Below are 16,948 nucleotides of genomic sequence, written 5' to 3' on the forward strand. Positions count from 1 at the left end.
TTTGTGTGTATGTTTGTGTTTGTTTGTGTGTCTATCGACCTGCCAGCGCTTTTGTTTGGTAAGTCTCATCATCTTTCTTTTTAAATATATTTTTCCCACGTGGAATGTTTCCCTCTATTATATTCATAACATAATGTAAAAACATTGACAACACCAACAATAGTTTAATCCAGAAAATTTAAGACAACTCCTTATTTTTTTAATGGCAAATTTGGGAAAAACTTTCATCTTATTATCGAATAAATATGGTAACACATAAAATTATTCTTTATCATTTCCTTCCCCTACAATTGCAGTAAGGCAGACATTTAGTAAACTTTGTACAACTGGTGTCAATATTTCACACTTTACATAACTTGCCTGTACAGCATGCGAAACTGAATTAATGTGCTTTGTACAGTAAGAACCCTTTATACAGGCCATTTTCTTCTGGACTGTCATCACAGCCTTGACAAATTTGAGAAAAAGACATCATTTCATCAGGCTGTATTCTAAACTTGCACTTGATTCAGAACATATCACCCTCGTCTCATAATACAGAAAATGCACATCATGTGTAATTTATGAATGATGGGCTCCATGTGGTTCCCAAGTCATGCAGTGACCGTAAACCATAAAGTTACCAAATATGCAGCAACCAGTCGCAGTCATGTTTTATTTATTTACTTTTGCAAATCAATTTCAACTGATTAACAGCCATCATCGGTGCTTTCAACTAATATGTGCTCTAAGTAGCAATACTGTTTAAAGCAGAGGTGAAACAAAAGTCATATGTTTGACCTCTGCTTAAGACAGTATTACTACTTAGGGCACATATCGGTTGAAAGCACCGATGATAGCTGTTAATCAGTTGAAATCGTTTTGCAAAAGTGAATAAATAAAACATGATTTTGCGACTCGTTGCTGCATATTTGGTAATTTCATGTGTAACTGTGTGCAACATGGACATCAAAGTCCATGATCTCGCGACGCACAGCTATGAAACAGATCTACGCACAGCTGTTCAGGGTATTGTCTAAACTTACACAGATTGTGAAATAAATGTTTCACACATGACTTCTACCCACCTCAGTACAAGTAAAATAATGGTGACTAAAAGTACAGTACTGTCATATCAGCAACCCCTCAAGTACAAAGACACACAGCAATGCTAGAATGTAGGAAGATTAGTACACATACATGTTGCAGGTGACAAAAGAACACACTACTTTCTTTCTAGAGGACCTACATCACAGCATAGTGAAGAAGAAAATTTAAGAAGTAGCAAAGAGACAGTGCAGAAAAAGTTCCCTTTCATGCTTCTCTACACAACTGAAGTTCAGTGGAGTGCAGTTCCATCAATCTGCCAGTCTCTAATATGAAGGACATTCAGTAACTGAAGAGACAAATTCATGTAGAATTTACCTTATCCTCCTTGCAATCCAGATTTGGCTCGCTCTAATTTTAATTTTTTTACTCTACTCAAGAAGACATTATGTGGAAATAAAGTTCCACAACAACGAGTTGGTCAAAGAATTTATGGATAAGTAGCTCAAACAACAAGACAAAGACTTCTTTGCATCATGTATAAAAAAAAAGCTAGTACATCATTGGGACAATTGTGTTAATGGCAGGGGTTAAGTTAAAAAGTAGTAAATATCTCATTTTGTAAAAATAAGCAGTCTTTTCTTCATATTGCATCAATGACAGCAAAATTACACACAAAATTTGGCACATATTACGCCAATGTGGAATTGTCACTAAATCCAAATATATTTCTCTTTTCTTGTGAGGCAAGATATTCAAAGGAATTTCTATTTTTTTTTTGCATAATGTTCCAATGAGTGTACGTTTACAATCTGTGGCAAGTTTTCTAGCAAGAATGTAGCCTGCTAACCAATTGTCAAGGGTAATACTCCTAGTTCCCTTTACTGGTTCAGACATTGGCAGCTATGTTACTTACTTTGAAGAAACCTCCACATTGTTGCCCCACACATACTTCCAAATTATGTATATAGTATGTTTCTGCATCTGCAATGGTTTTTTTTTTTTTTTTGTTTGTTTTGTTTTAGGGCGCAAAAAATAGCTGGGGTGTCATACGCACCCCAGTCAAAACCACAGAACACAAACACAGAGAGGAGAAAAATGACTATACATCAGTCCCAATGGACAAAATAGGAGACAGCTAAAAACAGGCAGGTGGGAAAAAAGGCTAAAAAAACACCATTCAAAAATGGAGGTCCAAAACTAAAAATTAAATGGCCTTTGCCATATTGCTTCAGCAAATAAAAAGTACAATGCGGTAGACAGCCCGCGCATCATTCGCTAAAACAACTGATAAATTAGACAGCAAACCCAAGGTGGAACGTAAATTAAAAAAAAAAAAAAGGGGGGGGGGCATTCCAGCAGGAAGCGGGGAACAGATAAAATGTGGGTGCAATGCATTCAAAGTGGCGGGCTAGCACCACTGAGCAAATGACTATGGCTAAAAAGGCAGTGCCCAATACATTGCCGAGTTAAAATAATCTCCTCCCAGCAGGAGGGCCCAGAGGAGGTCAGTGCCAGGAGAGGCTTAATAAGCCGAAGCTTATTCCCTTGAAGGGAGGACCATTGGCTCTGCCAAAGGGACACCACCTCCTGACAGACGGTAATGCAGAGATCATCGGAGGGAGTATAAGTACTCGTGGGCTGAGGTACGAGGACTGCAGCCTTGGCAGTAGCATCAGCAGCCTTGTTTCCTGGCAGACTGACATGACCAGGGACACACAGAAACTCAGCAATGGCTACACAAAGAGTGAGCAAGTGACAGTTTTCCTGGACCCACTGCACTAAGGGATGAGCAGTGTACAGCGCCTTTGGAGGGTGCTGAGTGAGTCCGAGCAGAGGACACAATTGGGAAGGCTGTGTCACCTGATGTACTAAGTGGCCCGATACAAGGCGAAAAGCTCAGCTGTAAAGACTGAGAATGTGCCAGAAGCTTATATATAAAGATATGGGTGTCAATGACGAAGGCACACCTGACCCCAAGGTCAGTCCGAGAGCCATCACTTTATACAAAGGTATTATCGCAAAGTTCCATGCAAAGGTCATTAAAACTGAAGGCGGTAGACCGAGGCTGGAGTAGTGTCCTTAGGAAGTGAATGAAGGCCAAGGTTAACATGGGCCACTTCACGAAGCCAAGGTGGTGAAGAGTTCACACCCACTGGGAAGGTTGCAAGTAGTGTCAATTTAAGCCGCAGTAGCAAGTGGCGATGATCAAAGGAATCATCAAACAAGGAGGCATAGGAAGGGTGGCCACACATGGCTGACAAATGGCATGCATACCTGCTGAGGAGAAAGTCACAGCAGTAGGGCAATGGTAGTTCAGCAGCTTCAGCATACAGACTCAACCGGGCTGGTGTAAAAGGCACCCATTGCCAAATGGATGCAATGATGATGGATAGCGTTGAGATGGCATAAAAAGGATGGGTGTGCAGATCCATAAACAAAGCACCCGTAGTCGTTTCACGGACAAGGGACCAGTACAAACGGAGGAGGGTGGTTTGATCGGCACCCTGGGAAGTACCATTGATGAGACATGGGACACTGAGGGACAGCAAACAGCAGGCTGCCAGGTAAGATACGTGGAACGACCAAGAGCGTTTCCTATCGACCACGAGCCCCAGGAATTTCGTAGTGTCAATGAACAGAAGGGTAACAGACCAAAGATGAAGAAATGGTGGGAGAAACCATCTGCGTCGCCATAAATTCATACAGACGGTTTTGTCAGGGGAAAAGCGAAATCCACTGTCAATGTTCCAGGAGTGAAGACTATCAAGACTGCTGAAGACGACACTCAGTGAGACAGGTTCGCGGAGAACTGCAATAGATGGCAAAATCATCGAGAAAAAGGGAGCTGGAGATGCCCGGTGGGAGACAGGCCACTATAGGGTTAGTGGCGGTAGTAAACAGGACGACGCTAAGGACAGAACCATGAGCACACCATTTTCCTAGATAAAGGTGGCCGACGAGGCAGAACCCACACACACCTTGAAAACTCTGTCTTGTAAAAATGGCTGAAGAAAACAGGGCAAGCACCCATGGAAGCCCCACGTGTAAAGAGCACGGATGATACCAGTTCTCCAGCAGGTGTCGTAGGCCTCCTCCAAATCTAAAAACAAGGCCACAGTCTGGGATTTTCGCAGAAAACCATTCATGACATGGGTTGACAAAGTAACGAGTTGGTCAACTGCATAACGCTGCGCTCGAAATCTACACTGTGCATTTGTTAGTAAATGGCGAGACTCGAGCTACCACACCAGCCAGGCATGAATCACATGTTCAGTCACCTTGCAAACACAGCTGGTAAGAGAGATGGGGTGGTAGCTAGAAGGAAGGTTTTTGTCCCTACCGGGCTTAGGTATAGATAAGATGGTGGCTCCATGCCAGCATCCAGGAAATGTGCCCAAAGCCCAGAAGCAGTTGTACATGTTAAGCAGAAAGTGCTTGCTCGCAAGAGAGAGGTGCTGCAACATCTGAATATGGATGGCATCTGGCCCTGGGGCGGAGGATTGGGATGAAGTGAGAGCACGATCTAGGTCCCTCATAATAAAGGCAGCATTGTACCACTCCACTCGTTTCCAATGGATGAAGGCAGGGTGATAGTGGGAAGAGCTCGAAACTTCCGCAAAATGGCGGCCCAAGGTGTTGGAGGTAGCAATAGGGTCCTAGATGACATTGTCAGCTACTGTCAGGCCAGAAATTGGGGAATGGATCTTGGTTCCAGAGAGCCATTGGAGGTTGGCCCACATGACAGAGGAAGGTGTGGAACTGTTAAAAGAACTAGTGAATGAAATCCAGCTAGCTCTTTTGCTATCCTGTAGAACTCGACGATACTTTGCATGCATCTGTTTATAATGAATGCAGTTTTCCAGCGTATAGTGGCAGTTAAAAATGCGGAGAGCACGTCTCCATGTACGAATTGCATCGTGACATGCCTCAATCAACCAAGGGGCTGGGACAGGATGTGGTAAAGAGGAAGTGCAAGGAATGGAACGTTCTTCAGCAGTAAGGATAACATTGATGAGATAGTCCACCTGGTCATCACAACTGGGATAGGAGTCAGCAGACAGAGAGCACACTGGAAATGGTCGCTCAAGTAGGAATCAGAAAGAACAGACCACTCAAGACGATGGTCAAGCTAGGCAGTGCAAAAGGATAGGTCCAAATGGGAATAGGTGTGTGAGGAGTCGGAAAGGAAAGTGGGTGCTCCAGTGTTAAGGCAGAAGAGGTTCAGTTCGTTAAGAAGGTCAGCCAAGAGGGCACCTCTCTGACAGGTCCTAGGAGAACCACATCTACATCTACATTTATACTCCACAAGTCACCCAATGGTGTGTGGAGGAGGGCACCTTACATGCCACTGTCATTACCACCATTTCCTGTTCCAGTTGCATATGGTTCGCGGGAAGAACGACTGCCGGAAAGCCTCCGTGCGCGCTTGAATCTCTCTAATTTTAGATTCGTCATCTCCTCGGGCGGTATAAGTAGGGGGAAGCAATATATTCAACACCTCATCTAGAAATGCACCCTCTTGAAACCTGGACAGCAAGCTACACCGCGATGCAGAGCATCTCTCTTGCAGAGTCTGCCACTTAATTTTGCTAAACATCTCCGTAACGCTATCACGCTTACCAAATAACCCTGTGACAAAACTTGCCGCCCTTCTTTGGATCTTCTCTATCTCCTTTGTCAACCTGACCTGGTACGGATCCCATACTGATGAGCAATACTCAAGTATAGGTCGACGAGTGTTTTGTAAGCCACCTACTTTGTTGATGGACTACATTTTCTAAGGACTCTCCCAATAAATCTCAACCTAGCACCTGCCTTACCAACAATTAATTTTATATGATCATTCCATTTCAAATCGTTCCCTACGCATACCCCAAGATATTTTACCGAAGTAACTGCTACCAGTGTTTGTTCTGCTATCATATAATCATACAATAAAGGACCCTCCTTTCTATGTATTCGCAATACATTACATTTGTCTATGTTAAGGGTCAGTTGCCACTCCCTGCACCAAGTGCCTATCCGCTGCAGATCTTCCTGCATTTTGCTGCAGTTTTCTAATGCTGCAACTTCTCTGTATACTACAGCATCATCCGTGAAAAGCTGCATGGAACTTCCGACACTATCTACTAGGTCATTTATATATATTGTGAAAATATAACACTCCCCTGTGGCACGTCAGAGGTTACTTTAACATCTTTAGACGTCTCTCCATTGATAACAACATGCTGTGTTCTGTTTGCTAAAAACTCTTCAATCCAGCCACACAGCTGGTCTGACACTCTGTAGGCTCTCACTTTGTTCATCAGGCGACAGTGCGGAACTGTATCGAACGCCTTCTGGAAGTCAAGGAAATGGCATCTACCTGGGAGCCTGTATCTAACCACAAAGGGGATGATGAGCATTAAAGTCACCATGTAGCAAAAACAGAGGGGTGTGGGGGGTAGTTTTCCTTTAAGCTGAAAGAAGTCTGCCCTGGTGAAAATGAATGATGGAGGGACATAAATGGTACAGAGGGGAAAAGTCAGGCATGGAAGGAAAAGACGAACAATGGGTTGACTATGAAGACCATCCCGTATGAGCAGCATGACGCCCCCATGAGATGGTGGAATACTGACCTTGTGGGGGTGGGGTGGGGGGTTGTCAAAACAAATCGGTAAGTAATGTGAAAGCTCAAAGTAGCCGTGAGGGCACAATTTCGTTTCCTTAAGGCAGAGTACAAGGGGATGCTGCGATGCTAAAAGCAGCCATAAATCCTCTTTGTGGGACCGAAGGTCGTGAACATTCCATTGGAGGACAGTCATGAGGGGAAGAGATGTATGGGTGTCAACACGGCGGCCGCTGAGTGACAATCGGTGTAGAGTCACTACTACAAGGCACCGAAGCAGGAGGATCCTGTTCCATGGGGTTCACAGAAGCATCGGCGTGCTTGTGCGGCCGATCTGCAGAGTCCAATGCTGAAAAACGGTTGGTGATGTGCATCGGCAAGACAAAGGCCAGCCAGGCTAAGCAACCACATGGACACCATCAAGCAGGATCTTTGAGTTGGTGAAGGAGATGACCGTTCGTCTTTAGTGGACTTCTTCGAGCCGTTCTGGTTAGACGAAAATTTGGGTGTTGTTTGGCTGGAGGGACAGGAGAAGTCTTCACGGGAGTACTCCTTCTGTCCTTTCCTGCCTGTGTAGTGGGTGGTTTCGCCCCTTGAGGTGAGAGTTTGACGGTTTCTTGCACAGTGGGAATGGGGGCGGCGATGCTACCTTGACACTGGGCGATCTCACCTCAGGGCCGAATTAGAGGTCGCATGTCTGTGTGGCCATGTCCTTCATGGAGCTAGGGGTAACAAGAACAGAACTATAGGTGCCAGATGGGAGAACACAGGGTTTGCGACTAGCCAGTATCTTGTGAGCTACTGGGTAAGGCACTTTTTCCTTTACCCAAATCTCTTGAACGGCCCGCTCATCTAGATACATGGGACAATCCCAGGAGGAGGCTGCATGGCCACCATTGCATTTGATACAACGGGAGAAGGAGGTGGACATTCGCCCTCGTGTGCATCCCTGCCACAGGTTACGCATTTGGCTGGGTATCGACAAGAAGTTCAAGTGTGGTTGAAATGATGATACTGGCAGCAGTGCATCGGATTCGGAATGTACGGCCGGACTGTGATAATTTCAGAGCCTGCTTTGATCTTGGACGGCAGCACCACCTTATAAAAGTGAGGAAAAGAGCGCGGGTGGGCACCAAGGAGGAATAGACCTTTTTCATTACACAATAGACGGCAATGACAAGATTGTATTTCAGTGTCAGTTAGACCATCAAGCAGCTTGGTGTAAATTACACCATGAGAAGAATTTGAAGTTCTATGTGCCTTGACACGAACAGGGTAGCTGTGGAGAAGCGAGGCAGCAAGCAGTTGATGTGTTTGACAATCAGAAGCCGTCTGCTAAAGCAAAGTGCCATTCCGTAAACGAGAGCAGGATTTCACAGGGCCAGCAATTGCATCAACACCTTTCTGGGTAATAAACGGATTGACCGTGGGCGAAGAACTGACTGTCTTCAGTATGTGAGACCACAAGGAACCGCGGTGCAGCGGGAAAGGTCTTCGAATCAGTAGCCCCATTACGTTTACGCTTCGTAGAAGTCAATGGGGAGGATGATTGACTCATGGTGAGGAAATCCCTCGTGACTGCCAGCGTCTCCAATGGCGCACTCCTTCCAACTGGGGGTCTCCTTCACAAGGGGGTGCATCCGCCTTAGGTGATTGTTCACACTTGAGGTCACACCTCCCAAACACCTGACGCAGGGACCAATCGGCAATTTGGGAAGGTTACCACTCAGGCAATCACTCCTCCCTGGGCCTGGCCTGTACCAGGGGGTACATGCGAATCCTACCTGTCAACCCAGGGCTGCGAATTACGTGTTACCCAGTCACCAGTTATGTGTCAGACGCATGGGCCGCCCTTCAGGAGTGCACAGGGAGGAAGAAGAAAAAAAGACGATCCTCAAATGCCAAAGCGGAGGAATGAGAGGAGGAGGGAAACAGAGAAAGGAAAATGGAACCAAAATCAAAGTTGAGACTGTTCACACATCAGCGACAGAATGCAGGACATTCCCAATAATACCCCAGACATTTTCCCCATGGGAGGGGAAAAAATAGCAAGAGGATAGACAGGCAGCATGGAAGGGAAAAAGTGCAGCAAAGGCTGGGGCCCCGTGGTAGCCAAGCACGAACCCGCCAAAGAGTGGCGAGCCCCCTGGGGGCTTCATCTGCAATGATAAATATTTTGATTTCATACTTTCCAGGTTTTGAAGAAATGAATGTTATGAAAGCACAAACTCCTCAGAAAGATAGTAACATTTCATCCACTGTTAGGTGTTCGCATGTTGTGTAATATCTCATACAATTTTTAGAGAATCCCTCCATAACATCATGTACAGGGGCCAACTTATAACTCTTTATGTTCCTATCTTGAGTGAATACAGTTTTATGTAATCAAATCCATCTGAAATGAAAATAAAATCTTTGCAGTGACATGCCAGGCAGGAAGATTTCTGTCCCGATGCCACAAGAGTCCCAACATTCTTCCATATTTATTTGCCTCCATGAAGAACGTCAGAAATGTAAAAGAGACCCAAAAATTCCTTGAACTCTTTTTTTTTCCAAGTGTCTTGCAGTATTTAGGTCACTTTTATAAGAGGTTTTACTTTATCTATCTACGTATTTGTGCTCTCTATAATCAAATTGAGCAAATCATCATCAGCGAACAGTTTCCAGGTGTGTTTGCATTTCTGGCTTCCCCACTGACATCAGGCAAATGCGAAATTATATTGTGAGATCTGGTATGGACATTTTGATTGGGGACATTTTTCAGCTGGTTAGTTTGTCCAAGTCTCAACAAATAGCAAGATGATGATTCACTGCAGGAGGGACTAGAACCAACCGCATTAGTTGACAGAGAATCTCAATTAGTATTAGTGCCGGCACTTATGTTTCTGATGGGAATAACTAAGATATGTCTTCACTGTCCAGCTGTTTGTTGCTCATTTCACTTCCTCTCTCGTGACCACTTTCAGGAACAAAATCAGGATCTACATCCAAATCTTCATTAACACTTTCTAATAACTATTTTTCAATTTCTTCCTCAATTAGTGAACACTGCCAATCAACAATCAACTGGTGAATAAAGAGGAATGATGAAGCAAGTAGAGGCATTTAGAAACCTTAACTGGATGCTACAATGAATGGCTTACTCCAAGTAGTGTACTCTTCTGGATATTTAAAAAAAATCTCGCCTGGGACTGAGAGACACAACCCATCAGTACTAGAGTTAATTATTGAATGTCCCTTGTATTTTCCAAGAAGATACGTAGCACCTAGCATTATCATTGCTGGCCCCCGCTCTCTCCCCTTCTGATAATGTTTCTCCAATCTCCCTCTACTTTTGAGTTCTGACAAAGTCCTGTCATAAATAACAAGCATCAATACATAATGTTTACTATATAAATGTCTATTGAACTCAACTGATCATATCTCTAATTACTTACCTTTTCTTGTTTGAGAATGCACTCGTTGGTACATCTAATAATTTCCGTTTCTTAGTAGATTTCATTACTGGTGTGGAAAAATCTGGTGTTGAACTAATAAGATCATTCTCATCAACATCTGGCGAAATTCGTCCAACCATTTTCTTGAAACCATTTATCACCCCTGTTGACACATATATATTATAACTAGTATATTAGCCATGAACTACCAACTTTATTTCAACACAAGATCAGTCCAATATAAATTGACACAGTGTACAATTTCTTCTTACTTGTAAATGAATTACTTCGACGTTTTTTCTTTTTCTTTGTTTTAGGACCTTCTTCCCCATTCATCCCCAACATTTCTATACCATCATGGGACACAGAAGTCAGCTGGCAGTAAATGTGATCTGGCAATAAACCAATTTCAGAAGCATTCTCAAGCAGGGTCTGGAAGTATACAGTAGGCACACTGAAAAATAGTTCTCTTAAACATCATGTCAAAAGCAGAGATTGGTTATAAGAATAGAAAGAAAATACTTTATCCACGAGAAACTGATAGTAGAGATGAGGTAGAGGAGAAGGGAGCAGGAGTGCAGTGGAAGGAGAGAACAAGACTGCCATGGCAGTGACAACGGAACGAGAAAGAGGAGCAGCAATATCAATATTTTCTCCATTGAATGAAATGTGTAGGGGTCTGTAAGTCATCCCCACTCATCCTTTTCCTGTTCACTGTCAAATTTATAACAAAAGAAAAAAGAACAGTAATAGTAATAGGAAAGAAAGAGAATAGAGTGCAAGATTTATTTCAGCAGGTAACATTAAAAATATTGTGTGGAAAATGAAGCACCAACTGACTGAATTCAAACTGACCTCAACAATACTGACGTGGTACCCCAACCTTGTTCCTGTATTGGTAATCATCTTTTCATCCACTGGCATAATAGAAGGTGTCAAAATAATAGCCAGATTTCTTGTATCCATTTTGTTCAGTTCGGACTGTGATGCAACTCTCTGAAAGAACTAAAAATTCAAAGCAGTCAGCAGAAATCTGACTTCTGTCCACCTGTGACAGAGAGCCTAGAGCAGTTTGTAGAAATCACTGTATAGTATTTAACTTACCTGCATTATGTATTCTAGTGAAGCGAGATGTACTGCTGGTAGAAGCAAGCATGTTAGAAGAACTGCCTCTACTTTCATTTCTTTTAACAGCAAGCAACTGAAAGTTTTTAAAACATGCATACATCTTATAAAAAGACACAAGTATCAGAAAATAAATAACCTAAACATCTTCAAGTTACAAACACCTTTTTGAAAAGCTAAGCACTCTCAGTCAAGCGAGAACAAAGTACTTTGATTCAAACAGTATCTCATTTGAGACGAAAAACCAATTAGTATCAAAAAATTACAACTGATGAAAAATACAAGAACTAGTTTGACGGGGACATGGAGACTGGGCAAGATATATGGTGGAGGATGGGGGGGGGGAGACCGGGTGAGACAGACAGAAGAAGGGGGGGGGGGGGGAGACCGGGTGGGACAGACAGAAAGAGGGGGGGGGAGACCGGGTGGGACAGACAGAAAGAGGGGGGGGGAGACCGGGTGGGACGGAGGGGGGGGTAAGGGCACCGGGCAGGACGGAGGGGGGGGAGGGCACCGGGCGGGACGGAGGGGGGGAGGGCACCGGGCGGGACGGAGGGGGGGAGGACACCGGGTGGGACGGAGGGGAGGAGGGCACCGGGTGGGACGGAAGGGGGGGAGGGCACCGGGTGGGACGGAAGGGGGGGGAGGGCAACGGGCGGGACGGAGGGGGAGGGGAGGGCAACGGGCGGGACGGAGGGGGAGGGGAGGGCAACGGGCGGGACGGAGGGGGAGGGGAGGGCAACGGGCGGGACGGAGGGGGAGGGGAGGGCAACGGGCGGGACGGATGGGGAGGGGAGGGCAATGGGCGGGATGGAGGGGGAGGGGGGACACCAGGCGGGACGGAGGGGGGGGGGAAGGCATGGAACATTCAATAATGCTGTTTACACTTCTGGGTCTGGGTCATCTGCTGCCACCGACATACTGCCTGAGCAGTTTATATCCATTGTGTCCGAGGGTCCAGCGAGATCTAGGTCCTCAGCGGACGCCAGAATCTCCACCTCATCCCCAGGCGCAGAACTTGCAAGTAGCAGTGGTGTGGGAGCCACTGCAATTTCCTTGGTCTTGGGGGTCTTCTTTTTGGACTTTTCTCACTGCTTCTTGGGTTTATCTGACTGGGAGGGCTTCACTGATTCAGTCTCCGGGACTGAGGAGGATCGTGAAGTCCTACGACCAGCTGCTTTTGGGCACTTCAGCCACTAGCGGATGTCATCTTTCCCACTAGCAGAAACCTGAGAAGGGAGTGAACCAAGGGATCCCTTCCTGGAGAGAGGAGCCGAAGAAGACTTCAGCTTCTCCAGCTGGTATGTGGGGTCTGGTGTCTCCGATGGTTGGGGGGCAGTGCTCCCGAGGTAGGCAGTGTGGGAGCAACAGGGAGGTATGTGCCCCCCACCATCAAGGGGCCAGGTGTAGTCTTCTGGCTCTGAGAGCCGAATGAAACTCGCACAACTGATGGGGCTACGACTGTTGCCGTAGCAGCAGTGTATAAGGTGGTCATAGCCATAGGATGTAGGTGCTCATATTTTCTCTTCGCCTCAGTATATGTCAGTCGGTCCAGGGTCTTGTATTCCATGATTTTCCTCTCTTTCTGTAAAATCCTGCAGTCTGTCAAGCAAGGTGAATGATGCTCACTGCAGTATATCCACAATCTCGACATGTGACGCTGGAAGCGCAGCGGGAAGACATATGGCTGAACTTCCAGCACTTAAAGCACCGCATCAGGGGAGGGATATAAGGGTTGACATCACAGCTGTGGACCACAATCTTGACCTTCGTGTGTAAGGTGTCACCCTCGAAGGCCAAGACAAGGGCACCAGTGGCAACTTGATTATCCCTCTGACCCTGATGGACGCGCCACACGAATAAACACCTCGCCGCTCTAAATTGGCACGCAGCTCATCGTCAGACTGCAAAAGAAGGTCCCTGTGGAATATACAGGGTGTATATGTGGACAAGGAAAAAAATCCCGGATTTTTCCCAGATTTCCCAGTAAAAATACTTTCTCCCAGACGAAAATACAATTTTTCCGTGCTAAATGACAAGATACTTTCCCTCGTAGCAGTAAAACTTATCAATCCTCTGAAGGGTTCAGGTTTCATGCAGCAGCTTGAGATTCCTGGCACATTAGTAAACGACTGCGAGCGGGGAAGAAAAAAATTATAGGCAGCCACAAGTACGCTGCATATTTTCATATTACAGAAGTATAAAAATGAATTCCACCAAATTCGGCAAGTTACTTTCCGAAGCATTGAAATCGAGTTTGCGATGCGCTTTTGTAAGTCAATCATAATGCCACGTGATCTCGCCAGCTAATGAAAGCAGGTATTCAGAGCATAGAACATGTGATGTAGACAGTCAACAGCAAAGTTACTGTTAAATAGCGCGAACACACGAGTAGGAAAAGTTAATGGTTTAAATTAATATACAAGTGTGGCTGCAAGGGAAAACAGCGCGAACACACAAGCAGGAAAAGTTAATGGTTTAAATTAATATGCAAGTGTGGCTGCAAGGGAAGCTACGATTTCGCATATAATACTGGTCTCGAAGATCAATTAGCCACCAGAAAAGCTAAAGTTTCACTTATAAATTGGTCTTTTTCTACGAGTGTCCAAGAGCATCGGAATTTCGTAAACCATACTAAAATACCAAATTCTGCTTAAAGTGTAGATTTGTATGTCCAGATTCACAATGAAGTAGGTCCCAACCTGAAATTAAGTTTTTCAGTGCGGTTTTCGGGATGTAAATTTTCAATACTGCATATCTCGTGTTTGGTTTCATATTATCGTGGCATTGAATGAAATAAAGACTTGCACCTGGAGGCCAAACTTCCCCGAATAGGGGCCTCCCGGCCAACAATGCCATACACTCATTTCATTTTATCGATAGTGCCATACGTGACAAAAGAAGAAAATGTGCACTTGTAATCCGGCAAACAGTTGAAACTAGTCAATAGTATGGAACAAAACATGTTGTTTCAAATAAATGGACTGCCTCAGAGGTAAAGATTAACAACAACTCAATTTCTTTAGCAAACTGACGAAAATAACTTCACCGTTCTGCAAGGCGATTAATGCTTGACAGTTAAAAACCTGGAATTAAAATAAAACCAAAAAACTGAAACCAATAATGTATTTTAGCCTTCCATAATTATGTGATTTATTTTATCTATGAATCTACAAAATCTATGAATTGATGGCTTCTGGCCACAGAAATCAGTTTTGTTTTCATTTGATGTGAGATTTGTAATCGAAGAGGAAACAGCAAAATAATTAAATGTAAACACTGCATTCCAGAAAAATTTTCTGGGTAGCATCGGGCTGCTTGCTACAACCACACTTTCAAGTAGCCAGAAGTGGGAGAATGTACCTGTTCATACATGACTGGCATCTTCTCTAATGAAGCTAATGTAAACAATTGGGACATCACGCTCATCGCAAGCAGTTTGCTGTTATGAAGTATTGCATAGTCTTTCATCCTAATGCATTTAACACGTTTTGTTGTTGGCAGACGTTTGTGGGTGCAGTTTGTTTTCTTGTAAATAGTGCATTTCCTTTGCAACTTGAGTTTTACTTAATTTTTTCTTCCGTCCATGTTTTATTCCTGCGATAGAATTCTGCAGTAGCAAGGTAGAGTAATATTCTTTGTTAGACTATCAGTTGCTAGCAATCAAAATTACAAAAATTTAATTGAAAACTAAAATTCTGAAAAATTCCCAGAGTTCTAAAAAATTCCCGGATCTCCCAGGGCGTATACACCCTGAATATAATACCCTGACCATATTTAAGCTCTTATGTGGCATGATGGTAACAGAAACATCCCCCAACTTGTTACAATTGAGTAAAGCCTGTTACTGGGCAGAGGATGCTGTTTTTCTCAAGACTGTCCCAGAGCACATTTTGGACAAGCCCTCCACCTCCCCAAACTTGTCCTCTAAATGCTCTACAGGGGCTTCATTGAAACAAAGGAGTCCCCATTAGTTCTTGTACATACGATGTACCACGGTGCATAAGATTCGCTGCCATCCTTAGCATGCGTTCCTCCCATGGTGTGGCCAGGGAGGGGAAAGATTTAGGGTTGTACTTTCTTGCATTGTACTGAGACTTGGGACACTTACAGACTGCTGGTGTCTAATAACCAGCAAGTGATGACATGGTATGCTTCATCAAGTGTCATCTGCCCTGATCCCATCCACTCTGACCAGGGGCCCTTCCCATTGGGGCCACCCAGCCACAGCAAAAGCCACCTGGCAGGACAGCCTTTGCACAGTGTCCTGATGCCCCAGGGTGACGGGCATTTACTCCTTGGCATACGTGGGCAGTTAACGGCGCAGGCATCAGCAGAGCAATCCCTGTGTTGTCAAGGGGCTACAACCAACAGGGTACATGGCAGCCCCACCACAACGGACTGGCTACCATGCTGGATATGAGGTGCAAAGAAGTCCATGGTTGTCATCTGTGCAGAAAGCAACACTGCAAAGTGCATGGTGGATGACGCACCCAGGAAGGTGTCCTCGGAAAAGGAGATAAAAGGAGATGGAGAATGAGCTGGACTGCAATGTGACTACAAGAAAGTGGGCTAAAGATCTCAATGCACGATGGACACAATGCACAATGTAAGGCGCTCTTCCCAAATTGGCTCGCTCTTCGGGAAAATTTTGAAAAAATGGGAGTCAAACCATACAGGGGACCATCACATAAAGGCCGAAACTTTTAGTTGCTTCTTATGACAGGCAGGAATACCTCGGGTCTATTTTAATCCCTGGACCTGGGAGGAGACCGAGCGAGATATACAGGGCGAGGAGACCGGGTGAGATATACCAGGCGAGATATACAGGAGGAGGAGATAGTTTCATCTGTCAATGATACCCTCGGCCTTCTGCTGAGATGAGATTCCATCTATGCAAGAGGTATGTCAGTAATATCATAGCATCTTAGTTCCGCATCTACGCTGATGGCACAAAAAATTTACCGCCTCAATTTCCTGAAGAAAATGAATTTCAATTTTTCCATCTTCAATTGCAACCACTTATATGAAACTGATCTACTAATTTATGAAAAAAATTTTTGATAGAGGCCCAATTAGGTGTCTGACAATGAAAAAAATGACATTTATATAAAATTAAGCCCAAGAGGTGGAAATAACATGAATGGATTGACACTTCAAGCAAAGTTTGAGGAATCTCAGAAGGGGAAATGCACCTCTGTTTTGGTTTTCTACACTACACAGACCTCTCTGCATTTTCAAAGGCATCTGTTACCTCCTGCACCAATCAAAACCTCCAACCTTCCAGGCATGCTCCTGATTAATACTGCAGTGTATTCTTGAGGAATCATCTCCCATTCTTTCAGGAGGGTCTCTGAATAATGCTCACTGACCCCTCTTTCCCCAGGTGGTTCTGTACAAGCTGAACAGGATTCAAATCAGGGGTTTGAGCAGTTGAGGCATAGCATGAATCTCTGCTTCATCCAAGAACTCTTGCACAATTCATGCAACATGTGGGCGTGCACTGTCAAGAATCACCAACAGATGGAGCAAAGGGTCCAATAAGCTCCAGAAGGATTACCACCACATACCAATATGATCTAAGACCAGTAGCTCTACAAAGACCAAATTTGTTCTTGCAGTCATACTGATTTCTTGCCACCCCAACAGAGAACTACCCTGTAAAGGCATCCTGGATGAGAACACGCAAGATCAATGAATGACTCTTGCTCTCTCAGTTATTCTCTCCAGCCATGATACTATATGCAAA

The 16,948-nt window shown here is 44.6% G+C and overlaps 1 protein-coding gene across 4 annotated transcripts in view; it reads right to left on the reverse strand.

Annotated features, from left to right (window-relative positions):
* LOC126187764 (uncharacterized) overlaps nucleotides 1-16,948 on the reverse strand; it is a 106,478-nt gene that overhangs the window by 48,377 nt on the left and 41,153 nt on the right. For all 4 annotated transcript variants that reach the window (XM_049929029.1, XM_049929028.1, XM_049929027.1 and 1 more), the window contains exons 4-7: nucleotides 11,179-11,275; nucleotides 10,930-11,079; nucleotides 10,347-10,506; nucleotides 10,075-10,237 (exon numbers count right to left, since the gene is read on the reverse strand). In XM_049929029.1, coding sequence (XP_049784986.1) covers nucleotides 10,075-10,237; nucleotides 10,347-10,506; nucleotides 10,930-11,079; nucleotides 11,179-11,275 — 570 coding nt within the window. The remainder of the gene's footprint in view (nucleotides 1-10,074; nucleotides 10,238-10,346; nucleotides 10,507-10,929; nucleotides 11,080-11,178; nucleotides 11,276-16,948) is intronic.

The sequence above is a fragment of the Schistocerca cancellata genome, chromosome 5 (assembly GCF_023864275.1).
Source record: "Schistocerca cancellata isolate TAMUIC-IGC-003103 chromosome 5, iqSchCanc2.1, whole genome shotgun sequence".
Taxonomy (NCBI): domain Eukaryota; kingdom Metazoa; phylum Arthropoda; class Insecta; order Orthoptera; family Acrididae; genus Schistocerca; species Schistocerca cancellata.